Source organism: Pan paniscus, chromosome 3 (assembly GCF_029289425.2).
Source record: "Pan paniscus chromosome 3, NHGRI_mPanPan1-v2.0_pri, whole genome shotgun sequence".
NCBI classification, from domain to species: Eukaryota; Metazoa; Chordata; class Mammalia; order Primates; family Hominidae; genus Pan; species Pan paniscus.
The window spans coordinates 2,545,526-2,563,495 of NC_073252.2; the positions used below are offsets into that span (position 1 = coordinate 2,545,526).

Below are 17,970 nucleotides of genomic sequence, written 5' to 3' on the forward strand. Positions count from 1 at the left end.
CTGCCTTCGGGATCCAAGGAGCACAGTCTGTTCACCACTGAGAGATACAATTTCCATTCATTTACAGAGGGAAGAAGAGAGGAGTCCCTTCTCTGTGGAAGATGCCTCTTCCCTCCACTCCAAGGGCAGATAATCATCCTATGAACCCAGGGGCAAATAATCATCCCATCAACCCAAGAGACAGGTCCTATTATCTCACTTTACTATAGGGCATTTAGGTTTAAATTTAATTAGGTTGGGACTTGAACACAGGTAGTTTACTCCAAAGTCCATTCTCTTAACCACTATGTTGCCCGCACCACTTTCATACACAAGGTCTTTGGTGATACGACCTCTCTAGCCCATACCACATAACTCACCCATTGTGAATGTTATAGCCCTGCCTTTCCGAAATTCTATTATTTCCACGACCCAAAGTTCCAAGCTTTCTTCCCTTATCTGAAAATTTTCTCAATGTTTTGCCCCTACTCCCTTAAAGGTGGGGATCTTTTTATTTTTTATTTCTATTTTTTAGACACAGTCTTGCTCTGTTGCCCAGGCTGGAGTGTTGTGGTGCAATCACAGCTCACTGCAGCCTCAAAATCCTTGGCTCAAGTGATCCTCCAGCCTCAGCCTCCTGAGTAGCTGGGACTACAGGAGCATGCCACCATGCCCAGTTAATTTTTTTTTTGTATTATTTTTTGTAGAGACAGGGTCTCCTTATGTTGCCCAAGCTGGTCTCAAATTCCTGGCCTCAAGTGGTCCACCCTGCTCAGCTTCCCAACATGCTGGGATTACCTGTGTGAGCCACCGCATCCAGCCTAGGTTGATCAACTCCTAATTATCCAATAGAGCTCAACTCAGATATAATTTTCATACTTCAGAAAGACATCCCTGACTCTTCTCCTCAACACCCAGAAGGGCAAAATGAAATAGCACAAAAACTGAGTTAGATGTTCCTCCTATTGTCCCCAGAGCACTCTGAACTAACTTCTCTCATGGCACTTACTTGCCCCTCCCTGCATCCAAATTAAACTATAAGTTCTTGGAGAGCAAGAACGCCTCTTTTTTTTTTTAAGGTGTGGTATCTACAGTGCCTAGCACATAGTAGAACACTTAATAAGTATCTATTGAACAAATAAGTGTTATCTGTTTAAAATTACTCATATGTGCAATGATTTACCTTTTTTTCTGGTGATGGACTCTTCCTGTCTTCAAGTTGTACTGAATACTTCACACTGGACTTGTTTATCACTTCCATAGCTTTTAAAAACAACAAAAAAGAAACATGGGGCATTAAAGAAACATTGATATCTAAGTCACACAGTTAACTAAACACTGAAATAACCTCTATAATCATGCTTATTTATTCATTATTAACTTACTTAAAACAATGTAATAAAATTCACAAGTAAAATGCTTAGTACCATTGCAATAAACATTTATGTAAAGTACCTTCAAGTTAACTGAAGATAACTCTATATAATCATAAAACATTTATTAAAAATCATTATTTGACATTTGCATTGGAATACATGACTCTAAAAACCTAAGGTCAACATTTATAGAAACCTTAAAAGGATTAAAGGTTTGGGGAAATTCTTAGACTGAATACTGCAGTGGAACAATTGAAGGTTCAGTAAAACATCATTAAAACAAACTTCTAATTTAGATTTTGATTTAATTTCAATAAGCCTGGGCTGAACAGTAAGTGACAGAACCAGGATCCAATCCCAGGCAATATGATTTGGGAGTCTGTGCTCTTAACCACTGTGACATACATTTCCTCTGCAGGAACAATAACAACCTGAAATGCAAATAGGGGAAAATATTTCACTTACAATATAAAAACATTATACTTAGGATAAATATAACAAAAAAGATACAAGGCCCTCAATGATGAAAATGTAAAATCTTATTAAATGGCATAAAAAAAGATCTGTACAAATGAAAAGACACAGCATTAGGATACAGATCACAAAATGTTTAATTCTTTCAAATTTAAGGCAATTCCAACTGGAGACCCTACAGGGATATTTTAATTTAATAAAATAATTTCAAAGTACGAAAAGACAAGAAATGTAAGCTTAGGCCGGGCGTGGTGACTCACGCCTGTAATCCCAGCACTTTGGGAGGCTGAGGTGGGTGGATCACCTCAGGTCAGGAGCTCGAGACCAGCTTGGCCAAAATGGTGAAACCCCACCTCTACTAAAAATACAAAAATTAGCCAGGTGTGGTGGCGAGCACCTGCAATCCCATCTACTTGGGAGGCTGAGGCAGGAGAATTGCTTGAACCCGGGAGGTGGAGGTTGCGGTGAGCCGAGATTGCGCCACTGCACTCCAGCCTGGGTTACAGGGCAAGACTCTGTCCTGGAAAAAAAAAAGTAAGCTTAAAAAAGAGAGGGAGAAAAGACCTCTAGAACAGAACAGACAACCCAGAGACTGATCCCAAGACTTTATATACAACAAAGATAGTATTTCAATTCAATAGAAAAGGATAGATTAATTAATAGGGCTGGTACAACTAGCACCACATCAAAAAGAAAATAAATGCATTGGGAAAACTATTTGGAACAAAAAATGACAAAGGGTTAACTGCTATATTATACAACAAGTTCTCATACATTTACAAGATAAGACAAACAATTCAACAGAAAAATGAGCAAAGAATAGGAAGAGGCAATACACAAAACAGAAAACCCAAACAGGAAACAAATACAATACTCAGGGAAATGCAAATTAACTATAACTGGAAACACGGGAAGAGGTAGTCTCATGTATTGCTGGTAAAAATGTAAATAGACTCTTTCTAGAAGGCAAACTGTCAAGACTTATTAAAATTAATAATGCATACATCACTCTTGGGAGTTGGGTGGAGAAAGTGACCCACAAGGAGCTCAAGATGGGCCTCTGGGAATGCTAGTTATGTTTCCTGAACTGGGTTTGGGTTTGTGAAATTTTGACCTAAACTTAACTTAGGATATGTGTGCTGTTTTATATATATACACACACACATATACACATACATATACATATATATGTATATACATATACATATACATGTATATACATATATACATATACATATACATGTATATACATATATACATATACATATACATGTATATACATATATACATATATATATACATATACCTCAGCCATATATATATGAGAGACAGAGTGCTCTTGCCTTAACAAAAACAGATAGGAAATAATATCCATCATCTAACCAAATAAACTCACTCTTGGCTGTTTCACAGAAATATATGCAACAGTAAACAGGTTTAAACCAAAATGTTTATAGCAGTATTGCTCATTATGGCAAAGGACTGAAAATAAAGTAGATACCAATCAGAAGAAAACTGAGGAATAAATTACATAATATCCACATCATGAAATACATAGCCACCAAAAAGAATGACCTTGTTAAAACATAGATTGCAGGGGGAAAAATAACTCCAGCTATAGTGGTTGACTGAAGATGATGACCTCATTTTTAAAAATAATGACCAAATCTCCCCGCTTATGCACACGAAGATGTTACGCACATAACACTCGGGTACCCTGGGAGACCACCTCTGTGATGAAGGTTTGCATTTGAAAAGGTGATTGGAGAGTGAAGGAAGCAGAACCCAACCAAAGAAGACAATGGCTAAGATGCAGTCACTCAAAGGCCTGCCCTGGGCTGAGCATGGTCCTGCAGATGTGTCTCCCAATGGGTCAAGACAGCTGGGCTTTTATACCCCTGCACAAACTAGTCACTGGACCAGTCACTCCTGGGGAAGGGGTGGGCCCTTGGGCAAAGAAGTTCTTTGCAGCCAGGCAATCAGGGAGGGGCTGTCCCAGGAGCAGGGACAGTGCTTCAGTACTAAAGGGGCATATGGGTACCACAGTGCTTGCTACAGTCCACACTGCACTGCTCATAGCCACTTGCTTCAGGGACGTTCTGGGAGCAGCTCCTGTAGGATTCTGGTGGGCCTTTTCCTTGGGAAATTTATAAAAGAAAGGTACTGGGATGAACTACATCTTGTTGCTGCAACTGGCCTCAAGGTTGCAAATAACATTCATCTCCCTCCTCTACTGCCCATGCTAGGGTCTCCTCACCCTTGCCTATCTCCTCTACTGCTCTAGGTGGCTTAGCTTACCTGATCAGGTAACCCAAACCCTCATCCCTGAGAGGTAAGCCCCTGGCCACCATGCCCTTCTCTAGCCATAGCCCCAGCATTTGCCATCAAATTTGGGCAGGGGACCATGAGGTGGCCAATCACATCACCTGGGTGCTTCCCTTCCCCCAGTTATGTAGTAACAGCTCTACCTCCACCTGACGCCCACGGTCAGCCACCCCAGAAGATGGAAATTACATTCCTTGCCAGCCAGTCTCTTGGCACAAGGAGCTCGAAATGACCAGACAGCAGCCACAGCTGGAAATTAAATGGCATTCTTCCTGTGCCCCTGCTGGAAAGGTTTTCCCTTTGAGAGTCAAGACCTTTAAACCTTAAGAACCCAGAGGAGTGTGAGGGAGAAATACAGATTTCTAAGTGGGTCACTGGGAGTGATGACTTTCACCTTTTGGTTCCCAGACCCATTTATTACACAAACCAAGGACACTGCACCACATACTGGTTAGTGATTTGCAGTGCAGACTGCACCCTGGAGGTGACTGCTTCATCGCAGGTGTCACCTCCAGGCTGCACACGAGGTGAGCTGTGCCTTCCACACACCATCCTGCTGCTCCATCAGGCTGGCAGCTTCTTGGTGTGTGGCTGTGAGGGAGACAGTGAGACCCACTCTCATGTGCCCACTGCTGCAGTTCCTTGGCTGAGCGCAGGATCCTGCGGATCAAACACTCTGTGAAACTTGGGTGATGGAGCTGACTGAATCCATGAGAATGGGAAAGGCAAACCCATGCCCGTAACATGTGTTGGTTCCGGCCAAGATGAATCACTGTACCTTCTAGGGCACAAGGGGTTCAGTGTTGTCAAATGACTGTTTCCCTCCAAGGAAGGTGCAACTGGGGACTCAGTGTTTGGTCTCTGTTGCTGGAAGATTGGATGTTCTGCAGAGAAATAGCTAGGTCAGCTCTGGTGAGGGGGAGCCCCATGCTATGGGCCATGCACAGCATCTACCCACCCCATGATTACTCCATGAGAGAGCCCAGTGTGCCAGCATGGGCGCAGCAGATGGCAGAGGCTAGATGTCAACTGGCCAAGTCATCCTATTAATGTGGTGGTTTGGTGTGTCCCCATGGTGAATGTTCTTGGGTGGGATGTGCTTCATGACTGTTCCCACAGATCCCTCCACATGCCTTACCCCAGGAACTCCCTGATCTTCCAATCTTTCTCATTCCAGGTACCTGAGCAACCTGTCAAGCCACTAACCACTGCCCAAGAGTTCCAAATGTGTTAACACTGGGGCCACTTCTCCTTCCACACAAAGTAGACAGTCAAGGGGCATCACCCAACGTTCTACCCATTGGGTTTCCCTTGAGCACTGTCTTCCAGGGCTGCCTAAATCAGGCTGTTCAGAGCCCACCCACCATGAACCAAGCTCTAACTTTTCCTGCCTCCATCAGCTGGTCTTAAGGCTGCCCCCGTCAGAAGTACCAGTGCCAGCACCAATGATGTCATGGGTTCTGGGCCACACGAAAAGCTTGGTTGTGCCTGCTTGTACCTAGTACTAAATGAGCCACTTTCAACTTGCAATGGACAGCTGCATGCCCACCTCTCAGTGGGTCTGACAGAACCAGCTCATGCTGGCAGTTCTGGCTCATTGTCACTTGATGTCACCATGGCCTCACGCTCCATCTCTACCAGGGCCCAGTAGCATGACAGTTTTGTTTTTGAAAAATTTATAATTCGTTTCTGCAGATAGCATTGCCTTGCTCCAGAGTTCTAGGAGTCTGCATTGAGATTCTTCTGTTGGGGCTTTGCCTTAAGCTTCACATGGCATCTTTCCCCACTACAGATACCTCTAACATCACAAGGTCTGTTGGGTTGGAAGTCAAGTAGCTGAGCCACTTGCTTCACAGCCTAGGCCTCTTACAGGATGCTTTCCTATGCAGTATTCCCAATGTGGAATATGCTGCCTCCACTCCCTAAACCCAGAGATGCCTATCAGGTGTTATGGTTCACTCTTAATGGTTAATGTGGTTAATTAACCACGTTGCAGGATGACTCGACCAGTTAACATCTTCATTCTTAATGCTTCATTCTTAAAGATGCAGTAATTTAGCCAGGTGTGCACTTGTAGTCCCAGCTACTCGGGAGACTGAAGCAGATCACTTTGACCCCAAGAGTTTGAGGCCAGCCTTAGCAACACAGTAAGACCCAGTCTCTTGGGGGAAAAAAAAAAAGGTGGCCAGGCGCGGTGGCTCATACCTGTAATCCCAGCACTTTGGGAGGCCAAGGCAGGTGGGTCACCTAAGGTCAGGAGTTCGAGACCAGCCTGATCAACATGGAGAAAGCCCGTCTCTACTAAAAATACAAAAAAAAAAAAAAAAAAAAATTAGCCAGGCATGGTGCCGCATCCCTGTGATCCCAGCTACTTGGGAGGCTGAGGCAGGAGAATCGCTTGAACCTGGAAGGCGGAGGTTGTGGTGAGCTGAGATTGTGCCATTGCACTCCAGCCTGGGCAACAAGAGTGAAACTGCCTTAAAAAAAAAAAAAAAAAAAAAAAAAGCACTAATTTGTCCTTTACTTGCAAGGGGATATCCTACCTAACCTCAGACCACTGAACTTCCAAAAACTTCATGGTTGTGGTGGGCCCCAGAATATCTGTGTGCTTATCTCCCATGTTTTGGACAGCAAGACAGCTAACAAACTTGCCATTTCTTGCTTATGCTGATTGGCATGATGTCATCAAAACAGTGGGTGGCGGGATAACATAGCACTGGGGCAAGGTGCAAATTTATATTGTCCATTCAGAGAGAATATTTCTGCAGGGATGGAAAAGAACGTGTTCACCAAATCAATAATTGCATTTCATATACCTGAGGCCTTGTTAATTGCATATGCCACATCCAGCCCACCAGCTGTCATTAGGGTTATAACTTGGTCACAACTATTTGCGGTGTCAATTGTTATTCTCCAGGATCTGACTTCTGTGAGCACCTACCTGGTGAATTAAATGAATATATGACAGGGACCACCCTGTGCCCTGAATCCTGTAGGGGTTTAAGGATGGCACTAACTTCTGCCATTTCTCCTAGGTTGCCATATTGCTATACTAATTCACTATCTTTGCTGGGAAGGCAGTTTCAGCGTCGTCCACTTGAGCTTACTCACTATGAGAGCTCTCATCCTCAGGCCAAGGAGCCGGTACCTGAGGGTTCTTCCAACAGTCTGTTCATTCCAAATAACATGTGGGGACTTGGAAAATGGCTTCGGAGTGAGCCCTCCCATTATAGTGTAATCTGGGCCAAGGTTCCATTTATTGCTTGAGTCCTTGCGCCTCTGACGGAGAAACCATGATGATACTTTAGGTCTCCAGGTATCAATATCATATGAATGTTTCAGTATCCCTTTCCCCCTTGTATAAGTTCCCAGAGTAAATGGCCACAGGTTTCCCTGGTGGAAAGACAGGAGGAATAACTGCCATATACACTCACTATGGTGTTGCATAGTCCTTCCTCCTGGGGACCTGGCCTCTCCTTCAGTCAGTTGGTTCCAGGTCTGAAGTCACTTTACAAGGAACTGTATCTACCCTGCTTCTGACAGGCAGCACCACCTGGCCTCTATGTCAGGATCCTGTCTCCCTGACTGTTATCAGGAGGCATCTCCTATTATCAGCCCTGGTCTATAGCGGACACCACTGAGATTCTCAGTGAAGCCGATGCTCCCCACTCCCTCATCAGCTTTCATTATTGCTTCGGTAAACAGAGCATCCAGAGCGCCCTTCTGCAGAACAATGTTACCTGCTGAGTTTCCCAGCCCTCCACAATATGGCCATTCTAGCATGTCCACCTCTCCTGGCTTTTCATGCCTTCTTTTACCATCTGCTCTGGCAGTTCTAATCTTTCTCCTTCACTTAGTGTGAACCCTCTCCTACAAGGAACTAAAAGTCATCCTAGCAGTATGTTGGCACCACCTCTTGGAATCTTCATCGGGTTGTCAAATCCAGTGTCTCTGAAGTGATCCCGCATAAATAAACTCTCCCTTATCCAACCTTAGTTCCACCTGCCTTGATCCAGCACCCTCAGACCCAGCCCACCATAGGTACTCTCCCAGGCCTGCTTGTATATGGCCAGTTAGGTCCTGCAGTTCCTTTGGAGTAGAATCGCTTTCACCCCTGTGCCAGTTATCAACGTACTGCCTCCCAGCTACAAATTCGCCTCTCAGCTACAAATTCACCCCTCGTTGCACCCCATGCCCTACAGAAAATACATCTCCTTTGCCACCTGGCACGATGTTAAGCTCCGTCAGCAGAGGGTGCTAGAGGGACGCTGTCAGAGAAGAGGCCTCTGGCTGCTGTGCTTTGCTTTGCTTTCCTTTCTTCTTGCTCCTGCAGCTCTTAACCAGTGTACTAGACACCCATGAGCAGCCCCACTGCCCACTTCCCAGCTACTTCTGCAGACATTCTAGCCAACCCTCCAGTAAGTTTCAGTCGATCCCTGTGGGCAGCTTCCTACTGAGTTTCACAGGCACCCCTACCAACTTCTCAGTGAGTTTAGTGATACCCCATAGGTGGGTTCCCACTTGCCAGACTGACTGACACTTCAGCCAACTTCTTGGCCACCCAGTGGGCTACATCCACAACCTCTGACAGTCTGAATCTCGGCCTTGAGGGGAGAGACTCTGCTAAATTTGTCCCTTCCTTCAGCACCCCACTTCAGCCCTAGCAGGGGAGGCTGCTCCCTGTCTGCTCTTGCTGGATTCTTTAGAGTTTTCTCTAAAGCTATTCCTGGTAGCTAATCCTGCTAGTTAGTAATGCCTTAAACATTCTCTGTTCAAATTACTCTACGGTTTCTGTCCCCTGACTGGACTGTAACAGGCCCAGTACTTTTCGGCAGGGTTATTTTGTGACTTAATGACCAGGAGAGGAGGAGGGGGCAGCAAAAAAGAAAAAGCCTGAACAAAACATTTATGAATCTTTTCACAATTTCTTATGAAATGACATACGTATGCATGTGTATAACTATACAAAAAGATCTGGGGAATTATGAACTTTGTTTGTTTTTTCTGTTTCTCCCTCCCCATCCCAAAAACTTTTCCTAAAGTATTGTTAAATAATGACAGAGCATGTCTTATTTTTCAAGACAGAAGCTCTCCATTGTTCTCCAGCAAAGGTGGGGGGAAGCGCTCAGGGTGGGGCCATTTCTGCAGGTCTCAGAGGTATCTGATACTCAAGATTTATTTTTTAAATAAAATGTATTATTATTATTTTTGAAACAGGGTCTCACTCTGTTACCCAGGCTGGAGTGCAGTGGCACAATCTCAGCTCCCTGAAAGCTCCACCTCCCAAGCTCAAGCAACAGTCCCCCTTCCTCAGCCATCCAAATAGCTGGGATTACGTGCCATCATGCCCCACTGATTTTTTGCAGAGATAACTGTGAAAGGAAAATAAATCTTGGGAATCCCAAGTCACTAAGCTAAAGGGAAAAGTCAAGGTGGGAACTGCTTAGGGCAAACCTGCCTCCCATTCTACTGAAAGTCAAATTCTATGCCTCTGAGGTTCACCTGAGACAAATGGGGATCTGATTGCTTCCCCTCCCCACTGTTTATGTAAAAATACAGATTCACTAAAAAGTGTATTCAGTGGAAGGCTGATCAAGGACTCAAAAGAATGCAACCTTTTGTCTCTTACCTACTTTTTGTTTGTTTTTGAAACAGAGTCTCATTCTATCCTTCAGGCTGGAGTGCAGTGGTGCGATCTTGGCTCACTGCAACCTCCACTTCCTGGTTCAAGGGATTCTCCTTCCTCATCCTCCCGAGCAGCTGGGATTACAGGCACCTGCCACCATGCTCGGCTAATTTTCGATTTTTAGTAGAGACAGGGTTCCACCACGTTGGCCAGTCTGGTCTTGAACTCCTGACCTCAAGGATCCACCCGCCTCAGCCTCCCAAAATACTAGGATTACAGGGGTGAGCTATCGCACCTGGCCCCTCTTATGTAATTCTAACCTGGAAGCCCCCTCTTCGAGTTGTCCCGCCTTAACAGACCGAACCAATTACATCTTACATATATTGAGGTTTCATGTCTTCCTAAAATGTTTAAAAGCAAACTACCCCCAGCCACCTTGGGCACGTCTCAGGACTTCCTAAGGCTGTGTCATAGGCATGTCCTTAACCTAGGCAAAATAAACTTTCTAAATTGAGACCTGCCTGTTATTTTGCATTCACACGGGTTTCGCCATGTTGCCCAAGCTGGTCTGATACTCAAGATTTTTTTTTTCTTGGCTCCCTGTGGTATTTCAATCAATATTTAAATATACCAATCCAAAGGTTCCCATCCTGTATCTCAGGGTCTGGTCCCTCTTTCTTCAGATCAAGACCTTAATCTTGGCCAGGTGGAGGTGGCTTATGCCTGTAATCCCAGCACTTTGGTAGGCTCAAGACGCCCAGGAATTCGAGACCAGACTGGGCAACATGGCGAAACCCCATGTGTACTTAAAAAACAAACAAACAAACAAAAAAACTAGCCGGGCATGCACACCTGTAGTCTCAGCTACTCAGGAGAATCACCTGAGGCCCGGAGGCGGCGGTTAAAGTGAGCCTGATCGGACCTCCAGCCTAGGTATCACCAAAAAACAAAAACAAAACAAAACAAAAACCCCTAGCACACCACCAGGGCTGAAAATTCAAGTTTCTCTGGAGCAATCAGGACTAAGTCTTGGGTCTACGGCTACAGGCTGTCACTTTATAGGCTGCCCAGGAAGCCCTCTGGCTTTCACGTTTAGCCTTTAATTGCTCATCACCCACGGCCTTTTTTTTTTTTTTTGTATTTTTCCACAGGATCTATTATTCCCAGCCACAGCCATCCAATTCCATTGTCTTCAACTGCCTTGTACTTCTCAGATGTGCAGTATTGTCCCAGCTGGTGCAGCTGCTCCCACTAGTAAGCCAGACAAACCCAGCTTGAGCCAAAGTTTTAACTCCACTGCTACCATTTGTATTGCACCCACAACTTGTGATGAGGTCATCAGTGCCAGCTTACCTGCGGGAGACCAAACTCCAAAATCACATGTCTACTTTCTCAGACCACTCCTGCCACCAACTGTAGCAGATCAGGTTCCCTGAGACTGAGATTTGTCAGCAGAAAGTTTACTGAGGAGTGGCCTTGGAGATCAGAAGAATGGAGCCTGGGGAAGCTGAAATGTGATACATTGCAAGAAATGCCTCAGCCAATGCCACCTGACGAGGGGGGTTGGGTTGGCACAGATATATACAAGCCATAATTAGTCATGCAGGGATATGTTCTGAGAAATGCATCATTAGGCGATTTCATTGTTATGAAAACATCATAGATCAAGGGTCCCCAACCCCTGAAGTGAGGACCAGTACCTGTCTGTAGTCTGCTAGGAACAAGGCCACACAGGAGGAGAGCAGCAGGTGAGTGAGCATTCCCACCTGAGCTCCGCCTCCTGTCAGACAGGCAGCAGCATTAGATTCTCATAGGAGCAAGAACTGTACTGTGAACTGCACAGGCGAGGAATAGGTTGCGAGCTCCTTATGAGAATCTACTGCCTGACGATCTTAGGTGGAACAGTTTCATCCCGAAAGCATCCACCCGACCCCCATCCCGTGGAAAAATTGTCTTCCATGAAACCAGTCCCTGGTGCCAAAAGGTTGGGGACTGCTGTCATATAGTGAACTTACACAAACCTAGATGGCATAGCTTACTACACTCCTAAGCTGTATGATCTAGCCTGTAGCTCAAACCTGTACAGCATGTACTAGGCTACAAAGCTGTACAGCATGTTACTGTACTGAATACTGTAGGCAACTATAACACAACAGGAAGTATTTGTGTATCTAAACATAGGTAAAAATACAGTATAAAAGATTAAAAAATGGTACTTATATAGGGCACTTACCATAAATGGAGCTTGCAGGACTTGGCAGTTGCTCTGGGTGAATCAGTGAGTGGGGAGTAAGTGTGAAACCTTAGTGCATTACTGTACACTAATGTAGACTTCACAAACACTATACACTTAGGACACACTAAATTTATTTTTAAAAATTTTCTTTCTTCAATAATAAATTAACCTCAATGTACTTTAATGTTTTTTACTTTATACACTTTTAAATTTTTTAAACTTTTGAACTCTTTTATAACATTTACCTTAAGACAAAAACACATTGTACAGCTGAACAAAAATATTTTTTCTTCATATCTTGATTCCATAACCTTTTCTCTATTAAGATATTTAACTTTTTAAAAAATGTTCTTAACTTTATTGCTTAAAACTAAGACACACACACACATTAGCCTAGGCCTACACAGGGTAAAGAGCATCAGTATCACCGTCTTCTACTTCTGTATCTTGTCCCCCTGGAAGGTCTGCAGAGGCACTAATACATATGGAGCTGTCACTTCCTATGATAAGAGTACCTTCTTCTGGATACCTCCTGAAGGACCTGCCTGGAGCTGTTTTACAATTAGCTTTTTTTTCATAAGAAGGAGTATACCCTAAAATAATGATAAAAAGTATATATAGTATCGTAAATATATAAACCAGTAACACAGTCATTTGTTTTCAAGTACTCTGTACTACATATAATCGTATATACAATTATACATAGTATAGTACAGTGTAGTAGGCTATGCCATCTAGGTTTGTGTAAGTTGACTGTATGACATAGCTATATACTATATACAGAGTGCTATACTTTTATACACCTGGTAGTGCAGTAGGTTTGTTTACGCCAGCATCACAACAAAAACATAATGCGGCTGGGTGCGGTGGCTCATGCCTGTAATCTCAGCACTTTGGGAGGCCGAGGTGGGAGGATCACCTGAGGTCAGGAGTTCAAGATCAGCCTGGCCAACATGGTGAAACCCTGCCTCTACTAAAAATACAAAAATTAGCCAGGCGTGGTGGTGGGCACCTGTAATGCCAGCTACTCAGGAGGCTGAGACAGGAGAATCACTTGAACTGGGAGGTGGAGGTTGCAGTGAGCCGAGATTGCACCACTGCACTCCAGCCTGGGTGACAAGAGTGAAACTCTGTCTTGGGAAAAAAAAAAATGTAATGCATTGTGCTATGATAACAGTACAGCTATGATGTCACTAGGAGACAGGAATTTTTCAGCTCCATTATAATCTTATGGGACCACCAACATATATACGGTCTGTCGTTGACCAAAACATTATTCATTATGCAACGCATGACTGTCCAACCATATAAATTATAATCATAGAAAAAAATTAACAAAAATATAAAAGGCACATACTAAGTTGTTAACATGGGTTAACAATAAGGGAGAGGGTTCGACAAGCAAAAAAAAACTTGAACCTTCTCACAATTTTATATTAAAACGATGTATGTATGCATGTATATAAATATGTAAAAAAAAAATTTAAGAAAAATGTCTTTGGGAAGCCGAGGTGGGTGGATCACTTGAGGTCAGGAGTTTAAGACCAACCTAACCAACATGGCGAAACCCCGTCTCTACTAAAAATACAAAAATTAGCCAGGCATGGTGGTGGGCGCCTGTAATACTGGCTACTCAGGAGGCTGTGGCAGGAGAATCCCTTGAACCCAGGAGGGGGAGGTTGCAGTGAGCCGAGATCGCACCACTGTACTCCAGCTTGGGTGACAGAGCAAGACTCCAACTCAAAAAAAAGAAAGAAAAGAAAATTGTGTGGAATTACAGATTTTAGTTTTTTGTTTGTTTTTTCTAAAAAAAAAAAAAAAACACTTTTCCTAATGTATTACAAAAAGACTCCCCAAAAATGTTGTGGAAAAAATTTATAATACTAAAAAAAAATAGTAGGCCAGGCACAGTAGCTCATGTCTGTAATCCTAGCACTTTGAGAGGCTGAGGCAGGAGAATCGTGTGAGCCCAGGAGTTTGAGACCAGCCTGGGCAACATAGCAAGACCTCGTCTCCACACAAAAATAAAAAATTAGCCAGACACAGTGGCAAGTGCCTGTAGTCCCAGCTACTCAGGAGGCTGAGGTGGGAAGATTGCTTGAACCTGGGAGGTTCAGGCTGCAATGACCTGTGAACTCCAGCCTGGGCGACAGAGCAAGAATCTGTCTCGAAAAAAAAAAAAGTAAGTTTATCTCTCTCTCATGTTCTGAGGTGAATGGTCTCAGTAGGTGGTATAGCTGTTTTTTAAAGTCACTCAGGGGCCCAGGATCCTTCTAGCATGTTGTTCCACAATCCTCTAGGACACTGTTATCATTTGCAGGGTTGGAGAAGAATCATTTCAGCTCCAACCGATGGGAAGCAAAGAGGCCAGAGAAGCAGGCAGGCTGTCTTGGAGCCTCCCTTGGAAATGGCACCCGCTGAGCTCACAACTCACTGACAGGCACCTGGCCACTTGGTCAAACCTGACTGCAACAAGACTGAGCCATGTAGTGTAATTGTGTGCCTCAGAAAACAAGGATGGATTCAACGTGGTAAGAAATGAGTAATCGCTGCCAAAAAGTTATCTGGAATAATTTAAAATGCCCATGATTATGAAGTGGTTGCCATAAAAGGCAGGATAATTAATGGTTACATTTGAGCAGGGAGAGATTTTAATTGAGAAGTAAATTCTGAGGTGTTGGCAGTGTAAGTGGTAGTTACATGGATGTTCTCTCACATTAATTTAAGTTTTGCATTTTTAGTGTTTTTCATGACAAAGTGTTTCTAAATAAAGATCTATACTTGTTTCAAGAAGATATAACAGTCCAATCTTTACTGAATGTGTATCTTGAGTCACCTCAGTCTAGCAGATAAGAAAATTAGACCCCAAAATGACAAGTATCACAGGTTTAATACAGTTTGGTGTGACTTAGTGTTTGTAAAAGTAAATATGTGTAGTTTATTTCCATTAATTTCTGAGTTGAAATTCCATATTTATTTGGTATGAAATAGGCTCATGGAAATAAAAGGCTAATTTACAATATTTTTCTTAGAAGAATTTGACATAACAGCTTAGTATTTCACAAGAATCCAGAGTCAATTAAAACTTTAGGTCCAGCATCACTCATCAATAATCCACCAGCAATTCAACTTTAATTTGGATTCATATGATGAAGGAATAAAACTGGTGAGAATCTGTGGTGGAAAGACTCCAAGGTGGCCCTATGATCCCTGCCTCTTGGTATCATGTCCTCACATAACCCCAAACTGCTTTGAGTGTGAAGGGGACTATTGATTAGCTTCTAACCAACAGAACACACCAAAGGCAGCAGCATGTATGTGATCACATTATATAAAACTGTAATGTCAGCGCTGCTAGGGAAAGTGAGCTGCCATATTGTAGGTTGCCCACATAGAGGATCACATGACAGGAACTGCAGATGCCTTCCAGACACCAGCCAGTGAGAAACTGAGACCCTTGGTCTGAAAGTCTATATGAAACTGAATTCTGTCAACAACCATGTGAGCTTAGAAGAGAATGCTTCCCCACTGCAGCCTCAGGAGAGACACCAGACCTGGCTGACACCTGGAGTCCACCCTTGCAGAGGATCTAGCAGAGTCAGGTCCAGGCTCCTGACGCACAGAAACTCTACAACAATAATTGTGTTTTTTAAGCCAGTAAGTTTGTATTAATAATGTTATACAGCAATAGAAAATACAAAATCCTTATGAAAATTCCACTATTTTTCCAAATCCAAGAGAGAAAAGTAGTATCATATCTTTTTCTATTATCTTCTCAATAACCTTAACAAACAAAAGCCAGAATTTTAACGGGGTATTTTATTTTCAGAGATGAGATCTTGCTATGTTGCCTAGCCTGGACTCGAACTCCTGGGCTCAAGTGATCGTCCCAGGCATTAACAATGTATTTTAGAACAACAATAAGAGCTTATATGAGATGGACTGACTGTCATAAATTTTTCATCAGAGCCTCATATTATAGCTGCCAGAGGCATTTCATTATTCTTACCAGTTTTTGAAGGGGAGTATATTTCCACCTCTGTCAAGTATGCACCCTCTATTATTCAAAAAAATATGGAATAATGTGATTATGATAGTGTCTTACACTATCAATTGCTAGGCATGTAATTCACACTCAAAAATTCTTACCAGTTTATTAGTGACTTCTACTATAATAAAGTATATAAGCAACAGATGCCTCAATATGAATGGATCAAAACGTTAAGTGCAAATGTATCTTAATCAAGATGTGTTTATAAGAGCTTTTGTGCTAATATTCGGCAATACTCTCAATTATTTCAATGCAATTTCATTACTCCATTATATCTCACTCACTTATACCTTATTTTGTAGAAAGAGAAACCAACCACAAACTATTGGCCCAGGCTTGCAAATCTAAAATAAAAACTGCTTTGCTAGTAGCAAAAAAAAAAAAAAAACCAACAAAAAACAAAACAAAAAAAACACCAAAAGCCCTGATGTTACAAACATTTCAGTGACATTTGTGAGCATATCACTGCTTTCACTTTTTTTTTTTTTTTTTTTTGAGATAGAGTCTCACTCTGTCGCCCAGGCTGGAGACCTCAGCTCACTGCAAGCTCCGCCTCCTGGGTTCATGCCATTCTCCTGCCTCAGCCTCCCAAGTAGCTGGACTACAGGCGCCTGCCACCACTCCCAGCTAATTTTTTGTATTTTTAGTAGAGACAGTGTTTTACCATGTTAGCCAGGATGGTCTCGATCTCCTGACCTCATGATCGCCCACCTCGGCCTCCCAAAGTGCTGGGATTACAGGCGTGAGCCACCGCACCCGGCCCCACTGCTTTTACTATTATACCACATCATAAACCCATATACACTGATCCAATAATCCTTGCCACCTAAGAGTTTACATTTCTATAGCAGTATAATACACATATTGTCAAAAACATATCTCTTGTTCACCACACAAAATAGCAAATACTATGTACAGGTTTGATGACCTGAGAACCAAGATTAAAGCATCTCTTCTGAAGATACTAAAATACCTGATCCAGATTCTAAGGGAATGTTTGACACAAATACCTGGAATAAGGAAGAGAGTGTTACATTTTTAAAGCAATGAAGGTTAAGGGAACACGAAAGTTAGCAAGCAGAAGCTCAGTCTGCACTGAATGAGTGTAAAAGGGGCGGGAGCTGGGCTTCATCTGTCTACATGCATTCCATTTTCAATTCTTACTCTTTAGAACAATTAACATTCAAAGTATCAAGAGAAAGAAAGGTTCATAAAAATTACTTACTCTCTGTACTCTTTCCCCAAGTCTTAGAATCCACTAAATCACCTGAATGCATAGCAGACATAATCTTCTGAGCAACACTGGAGAGCGGTGTATTACAGAGCTCAAAGCCTACCAATGCCTCATAATTTTCCATTTTCACAAAATCCTAAATGTAAGATTAACATAAGATAAATCCCATATATTAATTCTAAGACTATAAAACAGGAAATACAATTATTTTCAAAAATTTATATACCAACTTTCATTTAAAATGTCTATATTCATAACCACAGAAAATAGGCATCAATCATCCAATAATATAGATAGAAAGAAAAAAGCAAAATAGTTAGAGGCTTAATCCAGGTATCATAGTAAATAGATAACTTATTTTCTAGGTGACCAATTTAGAAGCAATCTACTCAAATACTTCCTGAGGTTTGAAAAATGGTATTAAATCTTCAAATAGGCTGAGCGCGGAAGCTCATGCCTGTGATCCCTGCACTTTGGTAGACTGAGGCGGGTGGATCACCTGAGGTCAGGAGTTCAAGACCAACCTGGCCAACATGATGAAACCCCGTCTCTACTAAAAATACAAAACATTAACCAGGCATGGTGGCACCTGTAATCCCAGCTACTCGGGAGGCCTGAGGCCGGAGAATCACTTGAACCCAGGAGGCAGAGGTTGCAGTGAGCTGAGAT

The 17,970-nt window shown here is 42.8% G+C and overlaps 1 protein-coding gene across 3 annotated transcripts in view; it reads right to left on the reverse strand.

Moving 5' to 3' along the window:
* Positions 1-17,970, reverse strand: part of POLN (DNA polymerase nu) — a 171,051-nt gene that overhangs the window by 140,748 nt on the left and 12,333 nt on the right. For all 3 annotated transcript variants that reach the window (XM_063603673.1, XM_055111138.2, XM_063603672.1), the window contains 2 exons: positions 17,293-17,437; positions 1,163-1,242 (listed from right to left, as the gene is read on the reverse strand). In XM_063603673.1, the coding sequence (XP_063459743.1) occupies positions 1,163-1,242; positions 17,293-17,425 (213 nt within the window). In that variant the 5' untranslated portion in view covers positions 17,426-17,437. The remainder of the gene's footprint in view (positions 1-1,162; positions 1,243-17,292; positions 17,438-17,970) is intronic.